The sequence below is a fragment of the Glycine max genome, chromosome 12, assembly GCF_000004515.6.
Source record: "Glycine max cultivar Williams 82 chromosome 12, Glycine_max_v4.0, whole genome shotgun sequence".
NCBI classification, from domain to species: domain Eukaryota; kingdom Viridiplantae; phylum Streptophyta; class Magnoliopsida; order Fabales; family Fabaceae; genus Glycine; species Glycine max.
Window position 1 is genome coordinate 5,794,669 of NC_038248.2, and position 23,058 is coordinate 5,817,726.

Consider the following 23,058-nt stretch of genomic DNA (forward strand, 5'->3'; position numbering starts at 1 on the left):
TAATTGTAAGGGAATTAATGAGAGTTGTGTTTAATAGAAAAGGTTGATCTCACATATGTCATAATGTAATGTATTGAAGATTAAATTTTTAATAAGATAAATACTTACATTTAGTATTCGCTAATACTTCAAACATAATTGATAATTGCCTACAAAATACATGTGAAAAAAAACTAATAAAGACAAGAATTCGATAATTATAATGTAACAACAACAAAATTTAAATCTAAAATCTTATGCAAAATTTTCAAACTACACCATTAAGATCTTCATTTTGGGTCAATGGAGGTTTAATTTCGAAATAGAATTTGAAAGACTAGAAATTATCAATGGAAATTAATTTACTATTAGGAATGTGCAATAAAATTAAATTGAATCATTTTTAAACTAAACCAAACTGAATTTTAAAAAAATAACGTATTTTGAGAGAGAAAAAAAAATGAAACCAAATCACTTTATGAAAACTATTCAGTTCAAACAAAATTATTTCTGTAAAATAATTTAATTCAACTTGATTCTTTGAAAAAAAAAACCAAACCATACATGAATACGAAACCTGATTGAGTCAGACTAAACACAAAATGAACCATTGTAAGAAAAAATGAACTGAATCACTTTATAAACATGATTCCCTTTGAACTAAACATTTTTATAAAGTGTTTTTGTTTGGTTATTTGGACAAAAAAATCAGAACACTATTTGTTACTTTCTACGAATAAGCTTAGAATTTTAGAAAATTCACTATATCCAGAGTGAAAACGATCAATGATAATTTTTTTGATAACTTAATTAGAGCTTGGTTTGGTTGAGAAACGAATTAGAGATGGAAGAAATTAAAAATAAAAACAACAACAAAGATGGATAGAAATATAAAGGAAACATAATAGAAAAGATGTGTTGTTTCAATGAATGTAAATAAAAAGGACTGAAATCTTAAAAAATTTATCGACATAATTGGACAGAGTAAAAAAAAGGAAATTGTAAGAAAATACAAATAAAAAACATTTACATTTATCTAAAAAAAAAATCCTTTGACCCCTTGTTTGTTTTAACATTTTTTTTTTATGTTACGAAAAAACTCTCTGTGATTTTTATTTTATTTTTAAAAAATCACTATAAGCATTTCTACTCAATTTCAATTTCATGTTTCGGCAAATGATTTTGGAAGGTTCCATTAATATAAATTGAATTCTTTATTCCTTTGTCAATTCATCCAAAAGATGATAATATTCTTACCTATTCATTTTCCTGCTCTCATATAGTCAGATGTCATCCTTCCTTATTTGGTATATCCAAACAGGGTAAGAGAGCGAGAAGATTCTCACTTTTTAAAATAAGTTCTCAAATTTTAATATAAAAATAAATTGATATATAATTACTTGTTACATATATATATACATTAAAATGACACTCAATAACTACTAGTTACAAAAGGTATCTTTTTATTTTTACAAATCACAATTTTAGTCCGTCTAAAATTTAATTAAGTCTTTGGTCTCGCTGATTTAAAAAATTAAGGATTTCGATCCCTTTGTCAGTTTACTTGCGTTGACCATCAACATTAACATTGACCTGTGCTAACACATCTGATACTGAGCAACCTTGTCCCATTTTCACACTTGTTTCTCTACATTTTTGTTAACTGCTAAGGCTGCAACTTGGATTTCACACACAAATAAGCCATGCCCAGAAACCAAAACTAGTTCAACAAAAAAGCTAACCTTTGTCTCTTTCAAGTTTCAAGAACAGCACCACCAAGGCCAATAATAGGTTGATCCCTAACTACTAAGTTTTCTTCTTTCATTCGAGTTGATTTAATTCAACATAAAAATAAAAATAAAGGTTGAAAAAGAAGTATGAAAAACGAAATTTCATATCAAACAAACTCAAATTGTCCAACAAGATGTTGGGAAAATAGTGAAACAAAATAGATTTCAAACCATAAGGAAAATTATTAACGGGTAAGTTTTAAGAATTGGAATTACTGTCATACAAAATTGGCAATTTCTGAAGCTATGTTATAGTTCGATTGATCAGGGTTATCTAAATGAAGGTTATGGGAGGAAATGAAGTTTGATCTACATCTAGGGTTCATGACTTAAAGGTTAGGGGAAAACAAAGTTGGATCTACAACCAAGGTTCGTCATTGAAAGGTTAGGAAAATATGGGTTTGCGAGAAACAACATCGAGAAGGAGGAGAAGAAGATGTGTTAGGAAACCTTGCTGAAGCTATTCAAGTTAGAAATAGAGTTTCAAATTGCCTTCATGTTGTGTTTGATTTCGTTGAGGTCGTGCTCTTCCACAGGTTAGGTCACCCAGATATCATTTGCTGAAAATTTGAGTCATTAATTTTAATTACACATATATTAAGACCATGACTAATAAATGTATTACACATCAACATGGTTAATGTTTAATTTGACGATCAACACATAAAATTTGACAAACTCACTACAATTCTCAATTTTCAAAATTAGAGGAATCAAATATCTTAATAAAATTTGAGGGGAACAAAAATTATGCGAATTAATGAAAATGAGGATAGCAAATATATATTTTAACCTTAGAAAAAAACAATAGTGGTACACGAAATATTTTTTTTTTCCCGCTGATAACAATATACGTATAATTTTTGTCCAGTGTTATTATGGCGCAAGTAATATTGCAAGAAGATAAAAAGGCACAATTAAAAGTAATTTGCTAATTTAATTTAATGTTATTTATATACATACATTAAATATTAATTTAAAATAATTGGCAGAAGATAATAAATTTTATTTCATTCATATGCTATATTTTTATCTATCTTATTTCTCATTTTTTTTTCTTCTCACCAAAAGAAATTCTTAATTTTTATAAAGAAAAAAAATTCTGAATTCTTAATAACAAATGCAAGAGCACTAGTTAAAAAAAAAAGAAACTCTTTATTAGAATGCACAAAAATATATTTTTATATGATTTTTGATAAACAATTTTTTAAACCAATGCTTTAAAGCACCTAAAAAGATCCTTTCTTAATTTATTAATACTGCTAAACATGAAACTAGTATAAATACAAAATTAATTGTGATTAATTAAATATTCTGTGCAATAGCAATTATGTTAGAGGATCCCATGGATATTGAACTCCGGTCTGGAATTGACAATGAGAAAAAAGAGTTGGCGAGGACTCAATGGGGGAGTGGGTCCCATCCTGTCAAATCAAAGGAACAACAGCAACAGGGACAAGGACGTAAATGCGCCGAAAATTATAAAGAAAACGTCCCTCCCATGTTTCTCGATCTTCGTGTCGTTCTCTTCTCATTTCTCAACTCTCTCTTCTCTCTTCTCTCTTCTCATTTCTCACTCACTTTATTCCCTTCTTCAACTCCAACATGTTTATGCTTCTTAGGGTTTCTTTTTCTTTACCCTCTTAAAACTTTAACCCCCCCCCTTCTCTATTCCTTCCTTCTATCTCAAGCCCATCCCCTCATTCTCTTTCTCTTTCTTTTCAAACCCACACCTCTCCTCTCTTCTACATAAACACCAATAAAACCCCGCAATTTGAGCTCAACACACGACAACAACTACAAGTGGGGTTCCTTAAAAATTCAATCTTTCGGTTTCGACTTCTTGCAAGTGAAAAAAAAAAAAAGGCAGTGAGTGGGTTGTGGTTCGGTTTGGTTTTATCTTAGCTGGTTCTTTTACGAGCGTTTCTGTTTAACATTTTTGGAGCCATTCGCTGCAATTCTTTTCTCAATGAAAGAGAGTTTCTTTCTTTCTCTCTCTCTCCCCTTTTATTTTTTATTCTCTGAGCTGGTTCCACGGTAGAGAAGAAGAAGAAGAAGAAACAACCAATAACGGTGGTTGCACTAAAATACACACTCTTACTCTTTCTCTCTCCCTTTAACGTTACCCCAGTTAAGTTTTCTTATGTAAAGGCACACCCTTCACTAGTACCAACACCAACAACAACCTTGTCTTTTTTCATTTTCTCCTTCTCGTGTTACCTTTGTTGAGAGTGAGTGAGTGAAAGCATGGCTATGGCTGTGGCTCAACACAGAGAAAGTAGCAGCAGTGGAAGCATTGACAAACACTTAGATTCTGGCAAGTATGTGAGGTACACTGCCGAGCAAGTTGAGGCTCTTGAAAGGGTCTATGCTGAGTGCCCTAAGCCTAGTTCTCTGAGAAGGCAACAATTGATCAGAGAGTGCCCCATTCTCTCCAACATCGAGCCTAAGCAAATCAAGGTTTGGTTCCAGAACCGCAGGTGAGTCACTCAAATCAACACTACTTTAAGGCCCCTCGTTCTTTCATGTTTCTGAAAGTGGTTCTTAGATGTGGGGTTTTGGGTGGTGTGTAGGTGTAGGGAGAAGCAGAGAAAAGAGGCATCTAGGCTTCAGACTGTGAACCGCAAACTCACTGCAATGAACAAGTTGTTGATGGAGGAGAATGATCGGTTGCAGAAGCAGGTGTCACAGCTTGTGTGTGAGAATGGGTTTATGAGGCAGCAATTGCATACTGTAAGTGTGTGTGTGTTCTGTCAGATTGTCAACTCTTCACCTTTTTGGGCTCTTAAGTAGAAAAAAAACATTGTTGAAAAGAATGAACTAAATGTGGGGAAATTGAGAGAAGAACCGATCTGTTTTGTAGTTTTTCTTGCATGTTGGTCTCGAGTTGATGTTAACGGCTGTTGTAGCTTTTACTATGAGTCCTACTTGTTTTGGTTGTTTGGGCTGTTATTCATGTTATTTTTATCCCTGCAGCCATCAGCAGCAACTACTGATGCTAGTTGTGATTCGGTGGTTACCACTCCTCAGCATACCATGAGAGATGCTAATAACCCTGCTGGGTAAATCTGAGCTTCATGAAGTGGAGTTGCTTCTTTTGTGGTGAAGTTTTACTCAAATTTGTTTTTCTGTTGCGATCCTTGCAGACTCCTATCAATTGCAGAGGAAACTTTGACAGAGTTCCTTTCAAAGGCTACAGGAACTGCTGTAGATTGGGTCCAGATGCCTGGGATGAAGGTTTCTTTTTTCTGTTCCTTGCAATGAATTTGTTAAGAAATTGGTGGCCTTTGGCATCTAGAGGATAGTTATTGTGAATTTCATTGTGATACGGTGCTGATTTGAATTTACTGAATTTGCCAATTATATCTTCATCTAAAAAAAAGTTCTATTTTGCCAGCCTGGTCCGGATTCGGTTGGGATCTTTGCCATTTCACAAAGTTGCAGTGGAGTGGCAGCTCGAGCCTGTGGTCTTGTTAGTTTAGAACCTACGAAGGTAAATTCACCAAGTAAAAGTATGGTTTGGATTTTTTTTGTCATATCTTGGTATGCCAGTTAATGTCTGGAATCTGTTTGGAATTTGAATTTCTGAATGCCTGATTTTCACCAGATTGCAGAGATCCTTAAAGATCGTCCATCTTGGTTCCGTGACTGTCGGAGCCTAGAAGTTTTTACTATGTTTCCTGCTGGAAATGGAGGAACCATTGAACTTGTTTACACGCAGGTGAGCCTCAAATTTAAGACTTATTTGTTGGTTCTGTTTTTTTTTTTTGTTCCTATGATTATACTTAATTTGCTACAGACATATGCTCCAACAACACTGGCTCCTGCCCGGGATTTCTGGACGCTGAGATATACCACCAGCTTGGAAAATGGTAGTCTTGTGGTGAGCATGTTTTGTCATTTGATGCTCTATATAGATTCATAGAATTTATGTAAGAATGTCGTGTTGTGTTTTGCTTTAAATTCTTCTTGACGCATTATATAGATTCTTAGAATTTATCTGTAAGACTGTTGCGTTTTGTTTGTTATAAATTATTCTTTGACGGGGAGGTAATGTAATATATTTTGGACTTATTTCCCTTCTGATTCTACTTTTGCAGGTTTGTGAGAGGTCCCTGTCTGGTTCTGGAACAGGCCCTAATCCAGCTGCTGCTGCTCAGTTTGTAAGAGCTGAAACACTTCCTAGTGGCTACTTAATCCGACCATGTGAGGGTGGAGGGTCAATCATTCACATAGTGGACCACCTAAATCTGGAGGTTTTGTTTCTTAACACTGAGCTAATGCATATTTTTCCTTTCCTTATTTACATTAATTTGCTTATTGTTTTCTTTTAGGCATGGAGTGTGCCAGAAGTGTTGCGGCCACTTTATGAATCATCCAAGGTGGTTGCTCAGAAAATGACAATTGCAGTAAGTTCATTATTGTTAAGTCAAAAAATAAAATTGGGATTTAAAGTCAAATTTTGATGGACTAGTGGTGCTATTGTGAACAATGTGCAAACTGAACCACAATCTTGAGCAAATCCAGTATTATATCATTTAATGTTTTTCTGTATTTAATCTCTGACATACAGATGTTAGACTGTCCAGCTTAATGCGATTCCCATGTTCTGTGCCTTTCTCTACCAAGATAGTTATTAATTTGGTGACTTTTGTGATAGGCGCTTCGCTATATCAGGCAAATAGCTCAGGAAACAAGTGGTGAGGTGGTTTACGGATTGGGTAGGCAGCCTGCTGTTCTGCGGACTTTCAGCCAGAGATTGAGCAGGTAGCCACATGAAATAATTAGTTTTGTTGGAGGCCATTTCAGCTTGCTGTTCTAGGATTTTTTTTTTTTTTTTTGGCAAAATCATCTCTGGTTCAATGAGTTTTTTGGCTGAAATTTGATGCATTTGACTTACAGAGGCTTCAATGACGCTGTAAATGGATTCAATGATGATGGGTGGACTGTATTGAACTGTGATGGTGCCGAGGATGTATTTATTGCAGTTAATTCAACCAAGAATTTGAGTGGCACTTCTAACCCAGCAAGTTCCCTTACATTCCTTGGAGGAATTCTCTGTGCAAAAGCTTCTATGTTGCTTCAAGTGAGTCTTGAGAACCCAATTCATATATATTAAATGCTAGTTTTTAATGAATTGTAAGATGAGGATACATTATGTAAAATACCTTTGTAGTTGCTTTTCATTTTTGTAGCTAGCATTTGTTTGCATCACATGGTATTGGGTAACAAGCTAAACTGGCAATTGATGGGTTTGATCTCTGAAAGAAATCTTGGCCATGAGAGATTTCTTTTGATACTTTTGTACATATGGAACTCGATCCCAGCTTTAATAGGATAGATGATTCTTCAATTATCTAACATGTTATAGTTGAATATTATGTGCAGAATGTCCCTCCTGCAGTTTTGGTTCGTTTTCTGAGGGAGCACCGCTCAGAGTGGGCTGATTTCAGTGTTGATGCTTATTCTGCTGCATCACTGAAAGCCGGCACCTATGCCTATCCAGGGATGAGGCCTACAAGATTTACTGGCAGTCAAATAATTATGCCTCTTGGTCATACAATTGAACATGAAGAGGTAGGTTTGCATTCCCTTAAAAATTGGATGAAGGATGCATATTTGCTTTGGGCCAAGATTTGTTTGACATATGATATATTTACATATTATTCAGTAGAGTATGTCAGCAATTTATGGTCTGATCTTTTTGGACATTTGTAATTGTAAGCAACATTACTGATAAAATTGTATTTTCACTACAGATGCTGGAAGTTATTAGGCTGGAAGGTCACTCTCTTGCTCAAGAAGATGCTTTTGTTTCTAGGGACATTCATCTCTTACAGGTGATGCCTCTGGCTTGTTAAGAAGCTGTATTAAATTCTTTTTTTGCATAAGTTGTGTCACATCAAGTGTGAATTTGTCAACTTCAGTACAAAATTATTTTTCATCAAAGATGTGAATGGTTTTTAGTATATCTTGCAGTATTTCAGATTTTGAACAATACCATAAAAATATACCTCAATCTTTAGATTACGATTTCTAGATTACAACTTCAATTTAGTTTTAAAGTGCTACTTGAAACCTTTGCCTTATAATTATGCTCATTCCTGTCAACGCATTGTTGCCTGCCTTCTTGGCATTCGTTTGTTTATAGTTCTTTTCTATGCATTTAAATGATGCACGAACGAATATAATTAATTTAGGTAGGTAGGTTCTAAGGTGCTCTTTTGTGTTTTGTGTTATCTTTTCTGCAGATATGTAGTGGGATTGATGAGAATGCTGTGGGGGCTTGTTCTGAGCTTGTATTTGCTCCAATTGATGAAATGTTCCCCGATGATGCTCCATTGATTCCTTCTGGTTTCCGCATTATCCCATTAGATTCAAAACCAGTTAAGTTTTGTTCCTCTGTATTTTGCTTTCTATAATCTCTACCGTGCTTTATTTTTTTCAGCTCTTTACATCTTCACTCAAGCTTAGCGCATGTAATGACGTAAAAAGTTCATATTACTAAATTTCACTTGCCCCCAAAAGAACACAAGATATAATACACTCTTAAAATTGGGGATTTTTAATTCAAAACAGTAACTGAAAATGTTCTATCTGCTAGTTAAGAGTGGACCTACTGTTGCCGTTGTCCATGTGTACCCCTTCTGTAACATTACATTGTTCTTGTTTTATAGGGTGACAAAAAGGAAGTTGCTACAAATCGGACCCTGGATTTGACATCTGGTTTTGAAGTGGGTCCTGCAACAACTGCTGGCACAGATGCATCATCCAGTCAAAACACTCGATCAGTGTTGACTATTGCCTTCCAGTTCCCTTTCGACAGCAGTCTGCAAGACAATGTCGCAGTCATGGCACGTCAGTATGTCCGCAGTGTGATTTCTTCCGTGCAGAGGGTTGCCATGGCTATATCACCATCTGGTATAAGCCCATCTGTTGGAGCTAAACTTTCTCCTGGTTCTCCAGAGGCTGTTACACTAGCTCACTGGATCTGCCAAAGTTATAGGCGAGTCTACCTATCTAGCTGTTTAACATTTTCATCTCAGTAGTTAATACAAGCATGCTATTTAGTCAAGTATTCTAGTTCATATTTATTGTCGAAAGGAAATATCTAATACGGTTTTTCCCCTATGTTTTTCCAAAATCAGTTACTATATAGGGTCTGACTTACTGAGATCCGATTCTCTTGTGGGTGACATGATGCTGAAACAACTGTGGCATCATCAGGATGCAATTCTATGCTGTTCACTGAAGGCAAGCAAGCTTGTGTGATTTCAATTCATTTCATTTCAAAGTGATATCAATCCTTTTGTTCATAAAGGAAGTTGGGAGGGTTATTTTTTATGATAGCCCTTTAATTCTTATCACATGAGACTAATGTGATTCTTCTCCCTTTGATATTGCAGCCATTGCCAGTGTTCATATTTGCAAATCAAGCTGGCCTTGACATGTTGGAAACAACTCTAGTAGCTTTACAAGACATCACATTGGATAAAATATTTGATGAGGCTGGACGCAAGGCATTGTGTACAGACTTTGCCAAGTTAATGGAGCAGGTGATAATTTCTAGTGATCACAAAGTTTTCAAGTTACAACTACATTCTCATTTTGAAAAGGGCTGAATTTTTTTCTGCATTGTGTATTCTTCCATCAGGGATTTGCTTATCTGCCAGCTGGAATCTGCATGTCGACGATGGGACGCCATGTGTCATATGACCAAGCCATCGCATGGAAAGTGCTTACTGGAGAAGACAACACTGTTCACTGCCTGGCTTTCTCTTTCATAAATTGGTCATTTGTATGAAAATCCAATTCGCGTGCCCTGCTTTTTCCCACTTGAACATAAAAATGAAAGGGTTAAAAGGGAGACAGTCAAATTTGGAGGGAAAAAGAAGTCCTAAATTTTTGTATAACACATCAGGATCAGGTATGCATTTAATTCGATTTAATTTATTTCTTATTTAGTGCAGAAACCAAATTGAATTAATCTTGTAAATTATTTAGTGCTAGAGTGAAGTTCAGACTTGAATGACACATGTTGAGTACTTTGTTTTTGTCTCTACTATCTTTCCCTCGACCTTAAGCTCATACACAGAAGAACTTGTGTGATGACAAAGCGCGTTTGTAATGTTTATTCTTACACAATCACAGTTCTGACTTGTGTGTCCAACGTAGTACTATATATTCTTACTGGAGTACTTTGTCTTTCAACTCGAGTTAAGCATTAGGGTACATTTGTATCTGAAGTACTATGCATTTGTACAACCTATCTGTATTTTAAGATTGCTAAAGTTATAAACTGAAGTGTTAAATTAATTACACATCACTAACGATGGTGGTAACGTATGTGAAATAGAAAGAGAATAAATGGAAAATAGTTACACAGACCTTTTATATATTACCAGTGCAAGGCACTCTGGCTTTGTAAATTTTTATTTTTGGGTTAAAATAAGCTGACAGAAAAAGAGAAAAATAAAATATTAATTAGAAGTAAAATTGGTTATGATATGCAGTTAAAGAGATAACATGGTAAAAAAAGTAGAAAACAAAATGAGGTATTGTTTTTTTATTTTGTTACGAATACCGATTTTTCTCAAGGTTGGTGATAATTTGATTAAAATATTATACTTCTACTTATATTTTATACATTTTTTTTAAAAAAAATTTAACATCTTTTATTTAAAAAATTTACATGCAATTTTTTCGTGCACGAATTTTATAATGATACTATCAAAATTGATAAAAGTATATGCAAGATAAGTATACTTTTGAAGCTAAAAAAATAGTATAATTTCTTAACCAAAGAAGGTTCAGAGTGGTCCGTGTAATATACGTGAGGGAATATTTAGTAGGAAAGAAGTTTTTAATTTTTCGGAAATCAGAGTGAGAAATTTAGTTTTTGATATTTGATATGTATTTAAAAAAAATAATGTTTTTAAGAAAAGATGTTTTCCAATAATATTTCTGAATAAGTTTTCCACAAAATTTTGTCATGAGAAAAGTGAGAATCTTAATTATAATAAAAATATCATATATAATTTAAAATAATTGATAAAAATATGCTTAATTTTTTACTAAAGCAAGAACCTCCTTAATGTAATGGAAAAAAAGGCATAAATTATTAGCGTGGTTAAGGCGTTAACGATTTGTTATTTTTATCAGCGAACAAATCATGGTTCTAACGAATGAAATTAAATTTTGGTTTTTAAAAGTGAAACAGAGATGATTTGTATTTGTTAGACCTCACGACAAGTTCTGAGCATGTCTCTTTCCCTTTTGTCATGGCAACGCTTTAAGCTTGTCTTGTCGTGTTCCATATGCCACCAAAAATCAAAGCAAAATGAATTGAATGTGTGAAATCCGAATTTACGTGGAATGTCCAAAGAGGTTCCGTTCCAGTGTAACAACTCGCTTAATCTTGACCTGCCTCAAGGATGTTTAGGTTTATCCAATTTGAATTATTAGTTGGTTCTCAGTTAAAATGAATTTGTATATAAAAACAATGATAACAAACCTAAAAAGTATAAAATATATTCTTATATAATAAGGAGCTTAATGATAAAGTATGATCCTGTAAAATAGTTAGAGGGAAAATAGATTAATAAATTTATTAATTTTTATGATAATTATTCTAAGAGGTCAATGATGATTTGTAATTAAATTTATCAATTGATGATCATTGAACTCCAAATGAATTTAATGATATAACTATCATCCAATCAAACATTATTATTCATATGACTTTTAAGATGATTATTTATTGTCAATAATTCAATAAACTTACCATGAGGATATTTTAAAGTGACAAAGTATAACCTATTTTTTCTATTTCAAATTATCTTCTTTTTTATTCAATCTTCTAAGTACTTATCTCTTTCAAAATGTCATCTTTTTTATAAAAAAAAAACAAAATATCATCTTTTACCTCTATCTTTAAATTGAATTTTAAATATATTTTTTTGAAAAATTGTCATTAGTAAAATATATCTTTTATCATAATTTATATTATTCATTATAAATTTAAATATAATTAATAAAGAAACGTGAGAAGAGAAAGCCAAAATTAAAATGACGTGTTCTTAATATTATTATTATCATTATTATTATTATTATTATTTATTTATTTAAAATTTCAAACTCCCGCTACCCGACTCCATATCTTGTTCAATCCAACATTGTAGCACAATCCAAACCAAAATCATGTTTATATTATATCTCCTACTAATGCTAATAGTAAAAATATCGGAAAATTTCATTTCCATAGCAATTAATGCCATTCATAATTTTTTTTACCACCCATAATAAACTAAATCCCAATTTAAAGACAGTTGAACCGCTTTGAACTATTGAACAAGGAATCAGTTCATTCACAGTTCAATGGGAATCAGCTTCCTGCAGGATCTTCTCAAGTTTGATTCAAACTCAAGGAAGTCAATCACGCTAAGCATTTTGTGATTCATAACATAAGGTGACAACAAAGAACTGGGGTAGTTTTAGTGCTCACAACCTTGCAAAAGAGTAAAACAAAGGAATAAAATAGCATGCACTTTCTAGAAAAACAAATGATATTCAATTACAGAAAAAATATATAGTTAAAAGTGACTAATAACTATAAAAAAAAATCATTTTAACAGAACAAAACTGTGTACTGTCTGACTACACACATTTCCACAAACAGAAACCCCACCATGTTCATATCAAATCTGTTTCTTTACACCATGCATATTACTACTACATTGTATGCACTAATCATATTAGTCCTGTTTACTCACTCCACTGCCAAATATGACTCACTGAGCCAATTTCTGGTTTGAATGTTTGGTGGAAGACAGTAAACGCAACCATTTGGTGCTACCACATGGCATGAAGCATAGAAAACTTTGACAGGTGAAAAACAAAACAGCCAAACCCCTGACACCAACATTAACTTTACAAGCTGTCCAAGTTTCTGCGTGTTACTGTTTTTAATTACCGTGATGCTAAGGACCAGAAGTTCAGGAGAAAAGATGGCACTGTGGTGAACCAACAAATGAAGGCCATGCCTGTAGCTGTTTCAAACTGCACACAGTGGTTCTGTGAACAATTACCAAGATCATTATCAATGAGGATTGTGATGCCTGCTGATGCACAGGCTGCTGCAAATGTAAGGGTAGAAGTGACCTGTATGGAAGACACAAGTCTTCTGAAATTAACACTACAGCATTTTCAGAAGGGAAAAAAAGTAGCATAAGTTAAAGCTATGCATGTCTACATTAAAAACAAGTTGACAATGAAGATAAAAAAGTGGAATAAGCTTTCAACTGCAGTTATGGTGTGTTCAAGAACACATACAAGTGATTGTTGGGCGAAACTGAATGTATAGTGCATATCATGTTATTGTTTGAGATTAATAAAAAATTATGTGTTACGCATGGCTGTTAAAGTGAAGGGAATCCTAAAAATTAACTAGAAAGTGACAAATATTTTACCATTGGAAAATTGTAAAAGGATTATTGAGTCTTACTATAGATCTTACCCCGTCACCAATTGTAAACAAACTGACAATTCGATAGTTCTGCAAAGAACGCCTTACTAAAAGGGCATATACATCAGTAATAGCCAATGAAAAGCTCCACATAGCCTGCAAGCCAGCAGCAGCAACAAGGTAACTGATAAAAAATGAGACAAACATTTTATGTAATGTCGTAGCATTCGTGCTATTTCATAAACAAAAGGGGAAATTTGAAAAGAATAAAGCCAAAAGTTACTGCAATAATGAGATGTTTCAACTAGAATGTGAGGGCAAGTCAGCATATGGAACAGGTACCAGTGTCAAAACCAAACCCATTGTGCTTTGCCTAGAGTTTTTTTTGTTTTTTTTTTGGCTTGATTTCACTTTTAGTCTCTCAAGTATTTAAATAAGAGCTTTCAAAGTAAAGTAGAAGTTATTTGTCAATTTCAATGTGTTTGGATGAGCATATACAAAATTGATTTTCAAGTGAAGTGATTTATATTTGGAAGCCTTTATCCTGAAAGCAAGTCAGCTATAAAACTTAGTGTAAAATTTTGAACCCAATGTAAAAGCTACTTTTTACCACTTCTAGTCAAATAGAGGCTGCAGCAAAATCAATTTTGCTTACCAATAACCAATAACCGAAAACCAAAAACAAAACATCTATGTATGTTTTGGATAAATCCAACATGCATGTATAGCCCAAAAACCACGCCAATTTGGGTCAATATACTCAAAAGCTATACCATGATGCTTCTGGTAGACGCACATAACATATGACACGAAGGAAAACCAAACACGCATATGTTTATGAAATCAAGTTTGATTGCAGTCAAAATCAATTCTCATTATTTCCACCATGAAACCAAACACACTCTTAATTTCTTTTTTAACTAAAAAGAAATGTCCAAAAGAGAATGGGAGAGAGAGAGGAGGGAAAGAGCTCAGAGAAGTCAACTTCTTTTCTAAAAGCTCCTTCACCTTGTTTTTTAAGAAAATCTTTTTTTTTTTCTTTTTCTTCCATAAAAATCAAAACTAATAATTTTTTAAAGAGTAAATAGGCTATCTGTTAACAGTGTAAAGTGTTTTTACACTATTATCCAATAACAAATTGATATATGGTAAGTTTGTTGATTTTTAGATTAACTATCTTAAAAGTCATTCCTACCATCTATTTGGTCGTCAGTGTAAAAAATTATAAACTGACAGTATATAAAAATAAACTCTTTTAAAAGCTTTTCAGAAAATGTGTTTGACTTGACTCCTTATAAGTTTAAAGGAGAAGAAAAATCCAAAAAAGCTAAGCCAAACACTATCTAAATTTGCATCAAGTTAAGTAATAGCATCCCAGCCATACAACCACATCTTTAACTAGTAAATAAAAAAAATCAAACAAACAAGGAAAACAAAGAAGTTCAACAAAAAATATCAAATTATCAACGGAAAGAGAGGGATTCGAACCCTCGGTACAAAAATTTGTACAACGGATTAGCAAGCCGACGCTTTAGTCCACTCAGCCATCTCTCCCCAATTGAAAAATAGAATTACTTTGTTTGTTATATCACATAAACAAGAAGAGCAAAAAATGGAGCCTATGGGCATGGCATTGAGTCATCATCCAACTCTTTTCATTTCATCCTATGACTATATACAACAAATACTATTCCAATAATTAATGTTTTTCATAGAAAATAATAAATGTGATATGATATACGGGAATTGAGAAAGGGGAAACCATTTCTTTTTCACAAAAAACAAATCCACTCTAATGATTTCTGTCCAGCTCAGAAAGTTATAATCTGTGTCCTCAGCAGCTTAGGTAGATGTTAACAAAATGTTGAAACTCCTCGAGGAATAAATAATGATTGACAACAGATGTGGCAGATGTAATTTAAACAGACCATCTCAATTAAAAATCATCATTTTTCAAACTCTCGGTGAATTCAAGAATGTTAGAATATTTTGGAGTCAACTCTATCTGATAAACTAAATGTCAGAAAGTTGTATGTTACAATAGCTCCATTTTTGCACCAAATAGCAATATGAATGGCATAACTTTGTTGAGAAATAGTTTTCTAAATCACCCTTTACTATTGTAACAAAATTTGATGCACCTAACACGTTATAAACATGCAGCTCTATCAGACCTAAGCACTTGTTTTACAATAGCTCCATTTTGGGACCAAAAATGAAAATGGCCTCATTTCACTGAGAAATAATCCTCTAAATTATCCTCATTATAGTAATAAATTCAACGCACCTAGTACATTTTAAACATCCAGCTCTATCAGACCCACACTGCTAAGAATGCAAGTAATGAAGAATGACTTACCAATCAATTAAGTTTTCATAAACAATTTCAAATTCATAACCATCTATCAGCAGCATATGCAGAAGTCAGAGATGCATTCAATTACTTATCCAGATCCCCGAGCCACTTAAATTCATAATCACGTATTAGATGCCCCAAAGAATATTTAGTAGCATTAATTAACTTAATTCTTTCTTCTTTTTAAATTTTTTTTTTCAAGTACTCAATAGGGAGAAAGAGAAAAAACTTGGTAGTTGAACCAAATCCCTCCTTTTCCGTGTTGCCCCTCACCAAGAGTGAAAGACTAATTCCTCCATCTACTACAAAGATCCATTTAAGGGGCTAACATTTGTCGTCCCAGGAGATGTTTTTCCATACACAAAGTCCTTACACTCGACACATATTTCTTAATTCTTTCAATCACAATTACAAACAAAACAAAATTAAAAGGAATAATAAGGAAAAAGCTATGTTCATAAAAAGTGATTACCAGAAAGCAGTGACAGAAGGGAAATCACTAGTGGATGCCATGATGGATAGTGCAGCAGCAGCGAAAACAAACTGAGAAACACGCAGAGACAGGCCACCGGCAGTGCCGGGCATGCCTTGGATATCCTTCATCCTCACCCTAGGAGCGTTGACGTTTTGGTCAGCACCACCACCTTCAGTCGTTGGAGCTTCTTCAACTGGATGAACCGAAGCATGGCTCACGTTCATGTCTCCACCTCAAACTTCAATTCATAATCATCAAATCACACTCTCTTCTTCACCAAATCTGATCGCACCCATCAAACCTTATCAATCAATAACCCGATTCGTTGCCTACGATATAAGTCAAAGCCTCCAAAGAAATTTTATGCATAGCAAAAAAAAAAAAAAACCTGATTTTGTTGATTTTTTTTTGTGGGGATGTGGGAATTGAGCTCGGTGGATTAAGCGAGCGATTACCCTTTAATTTGTTTCCTCAAAATACTGTGAATTTAAACTCAAAACGAGGAAAACTGAACAGAATCGATTCCGTTGCTTCCTTTGCGAATAGAGGGGTTGAAGAAAAAGAAGAACAAAAAAAAATTAAAAAGAAGAGAAAGTGGCGTACCCAGAAGAAGAGGTGCAGTGTTTTTTGGGTTTGATCGTTGCAGAGAATGAAGGATCTATGGTATGGTGGCTGAAGAGCGCAGACGTTGAATCTTAGTTTACGCGTCAGCTGGTGTAGAGTTGTTGTTTTTGTTTGGTGCACCTGCTCAGTGCTCATCCAGTAAATTTTATGAATGAATTTTAATTTAATTTCTAAGTTTTAATATCGGATAAATTATTTTACTAGATGGAATAATAAAAAGTTTTAGGCTTAATCTAATTCCTTGAAAATACATGTCTTTCTTTTACAAAAAAAAAATTGGTCTTTATAATTTTTTCAATTTTTTATAGTATGGTAATTATATTTTGTCTATGATGTTTGTTTGCTTCTATTAAATATTGTTGTGGCTCACACAAAACTACTTCTACATGTTAGGCTAGATTATATTCATATAGACTCAAAGATAAAGTAAAAATATCTAATGTAGTATTGATTTTTTTTAAGCGATGTGGTATTGATTCAATATATTAGTTAAATTATCTAAAAAAATTATGTTAGTTAAGTTTATTTAATTTTCTTGATTTCTTAAAATAAATAATTATGTTTTTTAACTTACTCTTAATCATATTTGTTGGGAACGGTGCTCATTTATTTGGATCACCAAACATTTTAATTAACTTAAGAAATTTTTGGAATAATAACATTAAATTGGAGTAAATCAATTGAAATTTACTTATATTTTAGTTCATTAATTTTTGATATTTTTTTATATTTGAGTTCAGAGTATTTAGTATTTTCAACGTTCTCTTGTGATGATTTTCAATATAATTTTTTTCATTTGCTAATTTCCTTTAGACAATGGTTAAAAAAAATTGAATATAATTGTTATTTTACTACCAATATTCACTTTACAAATTACACGCGCTTGACCGTTGACTCTATAGTGCCAATAGGCATTTAGCCTCCCAATGAGCTTTTTATAATAGGGTGTCGATGACTCATTGGCCAATGTTTTTAGCTTTTTGGAAATATGTTTTTAAACATATCACATAGATTCGTGTAATTAACGCCAAATGGAGAGGATTTGCCTCGGCCCACAACTACATTAGTTCACAGTTTGGATGGACTTTTCGTTGAAAGGCAATAGTATGTAAAATATAACATGAGTATGGGACTATTCAAAAGTTTAATCAGGTCATTTATTTTAACTGAATTTGATCAAGACCTGAAATTATTCAAAATCAAATTTAAGACAAGCCAAGTATCAAATTCATATATAATTTACAAAACCAAATTGAACTCGAACAGTTATGAAATACTAGTACTTTTTTAATATCCATGCCAAATACCTCCTGAGTCCCGAGGTTGAATTGTAAGAATTAGACGAGTTAGAAAAGTTTTATGATATGTCATAACAAATGGTTGACCATAAATTAGAGTAATACATGTGTTCCTGCCTAGAAGTGACAGGATACCCTTTCTCCTTAGTAGTGTCCTTTGTCCTTGTTGTGATGCTTGTCCAATTGTCCAAAGGATACTTACAAAATATATTCCGACCTTCAAATAACGTCTCAACTTTAAGCAATAAATACGGGATAATAAATATGAAATGAACTTATCTTGAGAATCTTAAATCTATATATACAAACCTTTTTGCGTCTTCAACTGTGAGTCTTCCTGAGTAGATTATGTAGGTAATCTATTTCTAAGCATAATTAAGGAGTCTAACCTTTTGTTGTTTTTATTTACGATCAATTCTACCTTATAAAGGGTCATATAGGTATTCGGAGTGTATATATACTCTTTTATTATCAATCAAATTCAAAAATAATGTAAGACACAACTCCTATAAAATGGATTCTTTTTTTTTCTTCTCTCATCTCACCTAATGAATTGTTAAGATTTATTTTAAAGAAAATTTTAAATATTTACAGGTTTCGTTGTTCTCGTCACTTCTCAATTAATGATTAAATCTAAATTTTATAATAAAGTCTTTCTCATATCTAAAACTTTATAATATTTTTTTCTATTATTGATTTGTTTTTTCGTGAATCAATAGCCGAATACCTATAGGATATAACATGCTATCCTCATTGATTATATCCTGATTACTCAGGTTACAATACTTTTAACACTGTGAGAAGTCACAGTTCCCTCTAATAGAGGATGAAGAAGTTTTTCCTTAAATAGACAAAAAGTCCAGAACCAGCCTGTAAAACAAAGACCAAGTGTGAGGAAAAAAGGCTTCTAAAGAATAAATTTTCAAACATTTGATACAAATTACGTCAATAAGAACTAAATGCATCTGAAGAAACACATTTGTTTACAAAATAAACATGAATGAATCTGAAGAAACAATCAGTAGAATTAATGAATACATAACAAGCATGAGCTTGAAAATTCTAAATGCAGATATTAGAACAACAAGCTTTCAGGGTTCAAAAAGAAAAATATTAAGCAAATGATGTCGTCAAAAACAGAGGTGAAGTCCTACTGTCATACATGCTGTTATGAAAAGAAAACAAAAGGAAGATCCTACCTCTTTCAGCAGTAAAGCCAGATGAAAACTAGATGCTTTGAGTGAAGTAGGGAGGCACACGTATGTTGTAACAAGCTGTAATGTAATAAGCTGCAAGCAAAAACTGCACATGACAGCATGAACTTTATTTATATTCAAAATGTAAGCATCTTTCAATATAAATACATGCATGACTTAAAATACAAGAGCATCTAAAAATACTCAATTTGACCAGCAATAATAAAAATACTAATTTTGTGAAGAGAAAAGAACAATTCTGGTTAGAAATCTCAGAATCTACAATATATGAAACCCAACATCAGTTGACTCATGACAAGAAGAGCTTATAACTTTAGTTGACTCGTCTCTAAAAAAACTCAACATTAGAATATGCACATCTCTTTGGACATTAGTCCAAACCAAAACTCTAAAAGAATTGTTCATCTAAGTTTCCAAACGAATTGAAAATGCAACAACAAAAAAGAAAAGAAAAAAAACTGAGAGCAAGGTTGCTGCCTTGTGCATGGTCAGTTGTCACTTGTCAGTCATAATGATTTTTTTTTTTTAAATTAGGTTTGTTATAAACATATAGTGGCAGTTCAATTGTCACTAGCCAGGAATCTCAGAAACCTCACCAGCTTTCTCTTATATAACATTATATAAAATCCTTATTTATCAAATTCATTTTTGACACGTAATTGTTGAAGCGCGTGTTTAAAGTTCCATGAATAAAACAGCTTTTGTGAATTAAGTTCCATACCAAACTATCAGAGACCATTTTTTTTTTCAAAAAGTACAGGGACCTAAAAATTAATTTACCCAAGTCAATTGCCTCTCTAAGACTCTAAGTCATGGAACAAAAACATAAAGCAAACACTATTTGGCAACCCACAAAGCAAGCAAGTTGATGGAACTTTTTTCACAAAAGTAGTTTTAGATTTTCCTGTAGTAACAAATTATCAAAAGTTCACTAAATAAGCCTAAACCAACACATTGTTTTCCTTCCATCAGTTGATCCAGATAAAAGTGTACAGGACTTAATTCATTCCTTCTTTGGTTTTGATTCTGAACCTAAAAAGGAAAAAATAAATTGGATGACATGTATAGTGTCCAGTCCTACTTGTGGGCTGTTTGAGCCGGTCCATCTGGGACTTAGATTGCCAACCAGTAAACACACCTCCTTTTCTTTGCTAAGTATATTATCTGTTTTTGTTTAATTTGAGTCCTCATTTCATTCCTGATTTACGATTTTTGGTCTCCCTACATTTTTTGGTGATTTCAATCCTTAATTTTAGAAAATCTATAATTTTAATCTAATTTTTAATTTTGCATATGTTAACAGTTTAACTTAAAGGGTGTAAGTGGTTCAGATTGAGTTGAGTTTTATCTATTTTAACATCTAATTTAATTAAACATAATTGGGTTGGATTCAATTTATCTTTTTTTTATTTACCAACCCAATCCAATCCAACAATAATTGGATTGGATTAGTTATCGGGTTGGACCATTAAATATCGTCACCTTCTTATATCTTAAAAGAAATTTAAAAAAATCCTCAAACTCAAAAATAATAAAGATATTTTTAAAAAATCATTGTTCATAAGATATGGTACTATTTATATGATAACCTAAACAAAATAAATCATAAATATATACTTATAATATTATTCATAAAAAATATATTACCTTAAATTATACAATGTATTATTACCTTGAAAATGAGGTGTGCTAAGTTTAGGTTTAATATATTAGTAATTTAATTATATATGAGTTGGATTGAGTTTTGGTTGAGTCCAAAATTTTAAACCTGTCATCCAATCCAATTTTAATTGGATTTATTAAACTAAAATCAATTTAATCTAGTGATCTAAATTCAACACACCCAAAATCTAATTAGATTGAGTCTAACTCGCTTATACTAGTAATTTGACTTAACACTTGACAAATGACATGTCAACACTGTAATGAGGTAAAAAGTAACATTTAACGATTAAAAATATTTTAATTAATTAAATATAAAAAAAAGAAATAAATATATGCAAAATTGAATATTAAATTAAAATTATAAATTTTTTAAAATCAAGAAATTGAAATGGAAAAAAAAGACTAAAATTATGAATAAAAAAACAAAATTATAATTTAACTTTTAATTTATTCATTTTTAACAAAAATACCCTTGACGGAAATATGGTTCCATTTATTTCAAGGCAAAATGAAAACATATTTTACCCTTTGAAATAATCTTATGTGTTTGAAAAATATCTATCATCTATCATAGATGTAATGTTAACAAACACACATGTTAACGTGTTTTATGTATTGTTTAAAAAAATATGATTATATTATTGATTAAATTTCATAGCTCATTCTTATTTCTTATGTTTAATAAGTCCTAACAAAATTAACAAATAATATATAGTGTATTAAAAAGTGTGTAAGAAAATATATTTCCAACAATTTTTCTTAATTAAACTTATTTATATTAATATAAACTATTTACTCATTAGTATGTGATAATTATATAAGCTCGTGAGAAACTCAAAATAAATTAAAGTCATAAAAAAATTATATGAAAGTTTGCATTACAAATTATTTGTTTATATGTGTTTGATTTCATTTATGGTGCATGAAGAAAATGAAGCTTTTGAGAAACTTTTGCATTTATATCTACATCAGTACGTCACTGAGTGTTTATGAGATTTGTATACGAAGGAATCAAAGCTTTTCAATGAGCCTAAGGAAAAATCAAGGAACTACTTATGACGTATTTGTTTTGCATATTGTGGATACATTTTAAAATATAAATTGTAATTGAAAATAATTAAGATATATAAAGTAGTTGTGTTTAATGATTTTTTTTAAAAAAAATTTAAAATTAAATTTTACCTAATTTAAAAACAAGCAAACACTCACTCTACTTTCATGGACTTTGTTTTTCCAAATGAAGTTAAAATCATATTTCCCGCAAAGCCTTGAGAATTGAGAAAACAAATAATAAAAGAGAAATGAATAAAACTAGTCAACAAATACAAAAAATAAAAAAAAAACTATGTTTTAGGAAAGCAAGTGCTCTCCCAACCCTTCTTACATTTCTCTGTGCATCCTTTCCTTTGCGTCCATTCATTGTCACTTTTTTTTAAAAAATAAATTATATTTATATGTTGAATATGAAAATATTAATGATTAATGATAACGTCCTGTTTTAGGAAAGCACTTTTTTATTTGAATTTGATAACAGGATGATGGAATATGGATGCATTCATGTATGTACCTATTTCCATCCATGCATGACTATCATGGGCGATAGCCATGGGAGTAGGTTAAGCTCCCCGCACGTGACTGTCACCAAAAGCATAGTAAGAAGGGTCTCTCTATGCATCACGTGACACGTGTCTCCAAGGTTGACTGAGAGATCAAAATCATGTTGTGGGTGGTGAGGTTTGGGCAACTGTGCATTCCTCTTGTTAGCCACTTGGTTTCACTAATATGGCTTAAAATTGATATTTTAAAAATGAATTTGGGATATATCTTATTAGCACAGAAAATAATTATGTTTAAATCAAATAAGATTATTATAAAAAATATTTTTTTAAAGTATTTAGTATAATTATACACTTAATATTAGAGTTAGATCGAAATAACTTTATATCAATTGATTCATAATTTAAAATATATTTTATATTGTCAAATTTTAATGATTTTTTTTGGTAAAATTTTATTTTTTTTTTCATTTTTAATCACTGAGTTTGAATCTAAAAATTTAAGACATGTTCAAGATGGTTGCAAATTTTTAGTTTTTCATTTCAAATGTAATTTTTTTAAAAAAGGAACTTAAATAGTTTTTAGCTCAATTTTAAAAATACTTACATTTATTTTCAAAATTAAGAAAAAAAT

General features: G+C 32.0%; 2 protein-coding genes across 5 annotated transcripts; one reads left to right on the forward strand and one right to left on the reverse strand.

Moving 5' to 3' along the window:
• Window positions 1-3,283: 3,283 nt before the first annotated feature.
• Window positions 3,284-9,939, forward strand: LOC100813804 (homeobox-leucine zipper protein REVOLUTA-like). The gene is made up of 18 exons (XM_006592195.4): window positions 3,284-4,249; window positions 4,343-4,502; window positions 4,746-4,831; window positions 4,916-5,006; window positions 5,167-5,262; window positions 5,377-5,490; window positions 5,569-5,652; window positions 5,870-6,025; window positions 6,104-6,178; window positions 6,430-6,536; window positions 6,672-6,855; window positions 7,158-7,346; window positions 7,529-7,609; window positions 8,021-8,155; window positions 8,447-8,775; window positions 8,918-9,023; window positions 9,176-9,325; window positions 9,424-9,939. Exons 1-18 carry the CDS (start codon window positions 4,017-4,019, stop codon window positions 9,571-9,573), a joined length of 2,526 nt encoding a protein of 841 aa, XP_006592258.1. The 5' UTR covers window positions 3,284-4,016; the 3' UTR covers window positions 9,574-9,939.
• A 2,350-nt stretch (window positions 9,940-12,289) lies between these two features.
• On the reverse strand, window positions 12,290-16,822 carry LOC100526963 (MARVEL domain-containing protein). Of its 4 annotated transcripts, none has more exons than NM_001249630.2 (4): window positions 16,668-16,822; window positions 16,062-16,346; window positions 13,285-13,417; window positions 12,290-12,929 (listed from the first exon to the last, which is right to left on the reverse strand). In NM_001249630.2, the coding sequence occupies exons 2-4, from the start codon at window positions 16,286-16,288 to the stop codon at window positions 12,738-12,740; spliced, it is 552 nt and encodes a 183-aa protein (NP_001236559.2). In that variant the 5' UTR covers window positions 16,289-16,346; window positions 16,668-16,822; the 3' UTR covers window positions 12,290-12,737. The 4 variants fall into 4 exon arrangements, with proteins under 4 accessions (NP_001236559.2, NP_001349734.1, XP_014619799.1 ...); NM_001362805.1 differs by having other exon boundaries at window positions 16,453-16,822; XM_014764313.3 differs by having other exon boundaries at window positions 12,317-12,929; window positions 16,062-16,365; window positions 16,668-16,819.
• Between the last annotated feature and the right edge of the window lie 6,236 nt (window positions 16,823-23,058).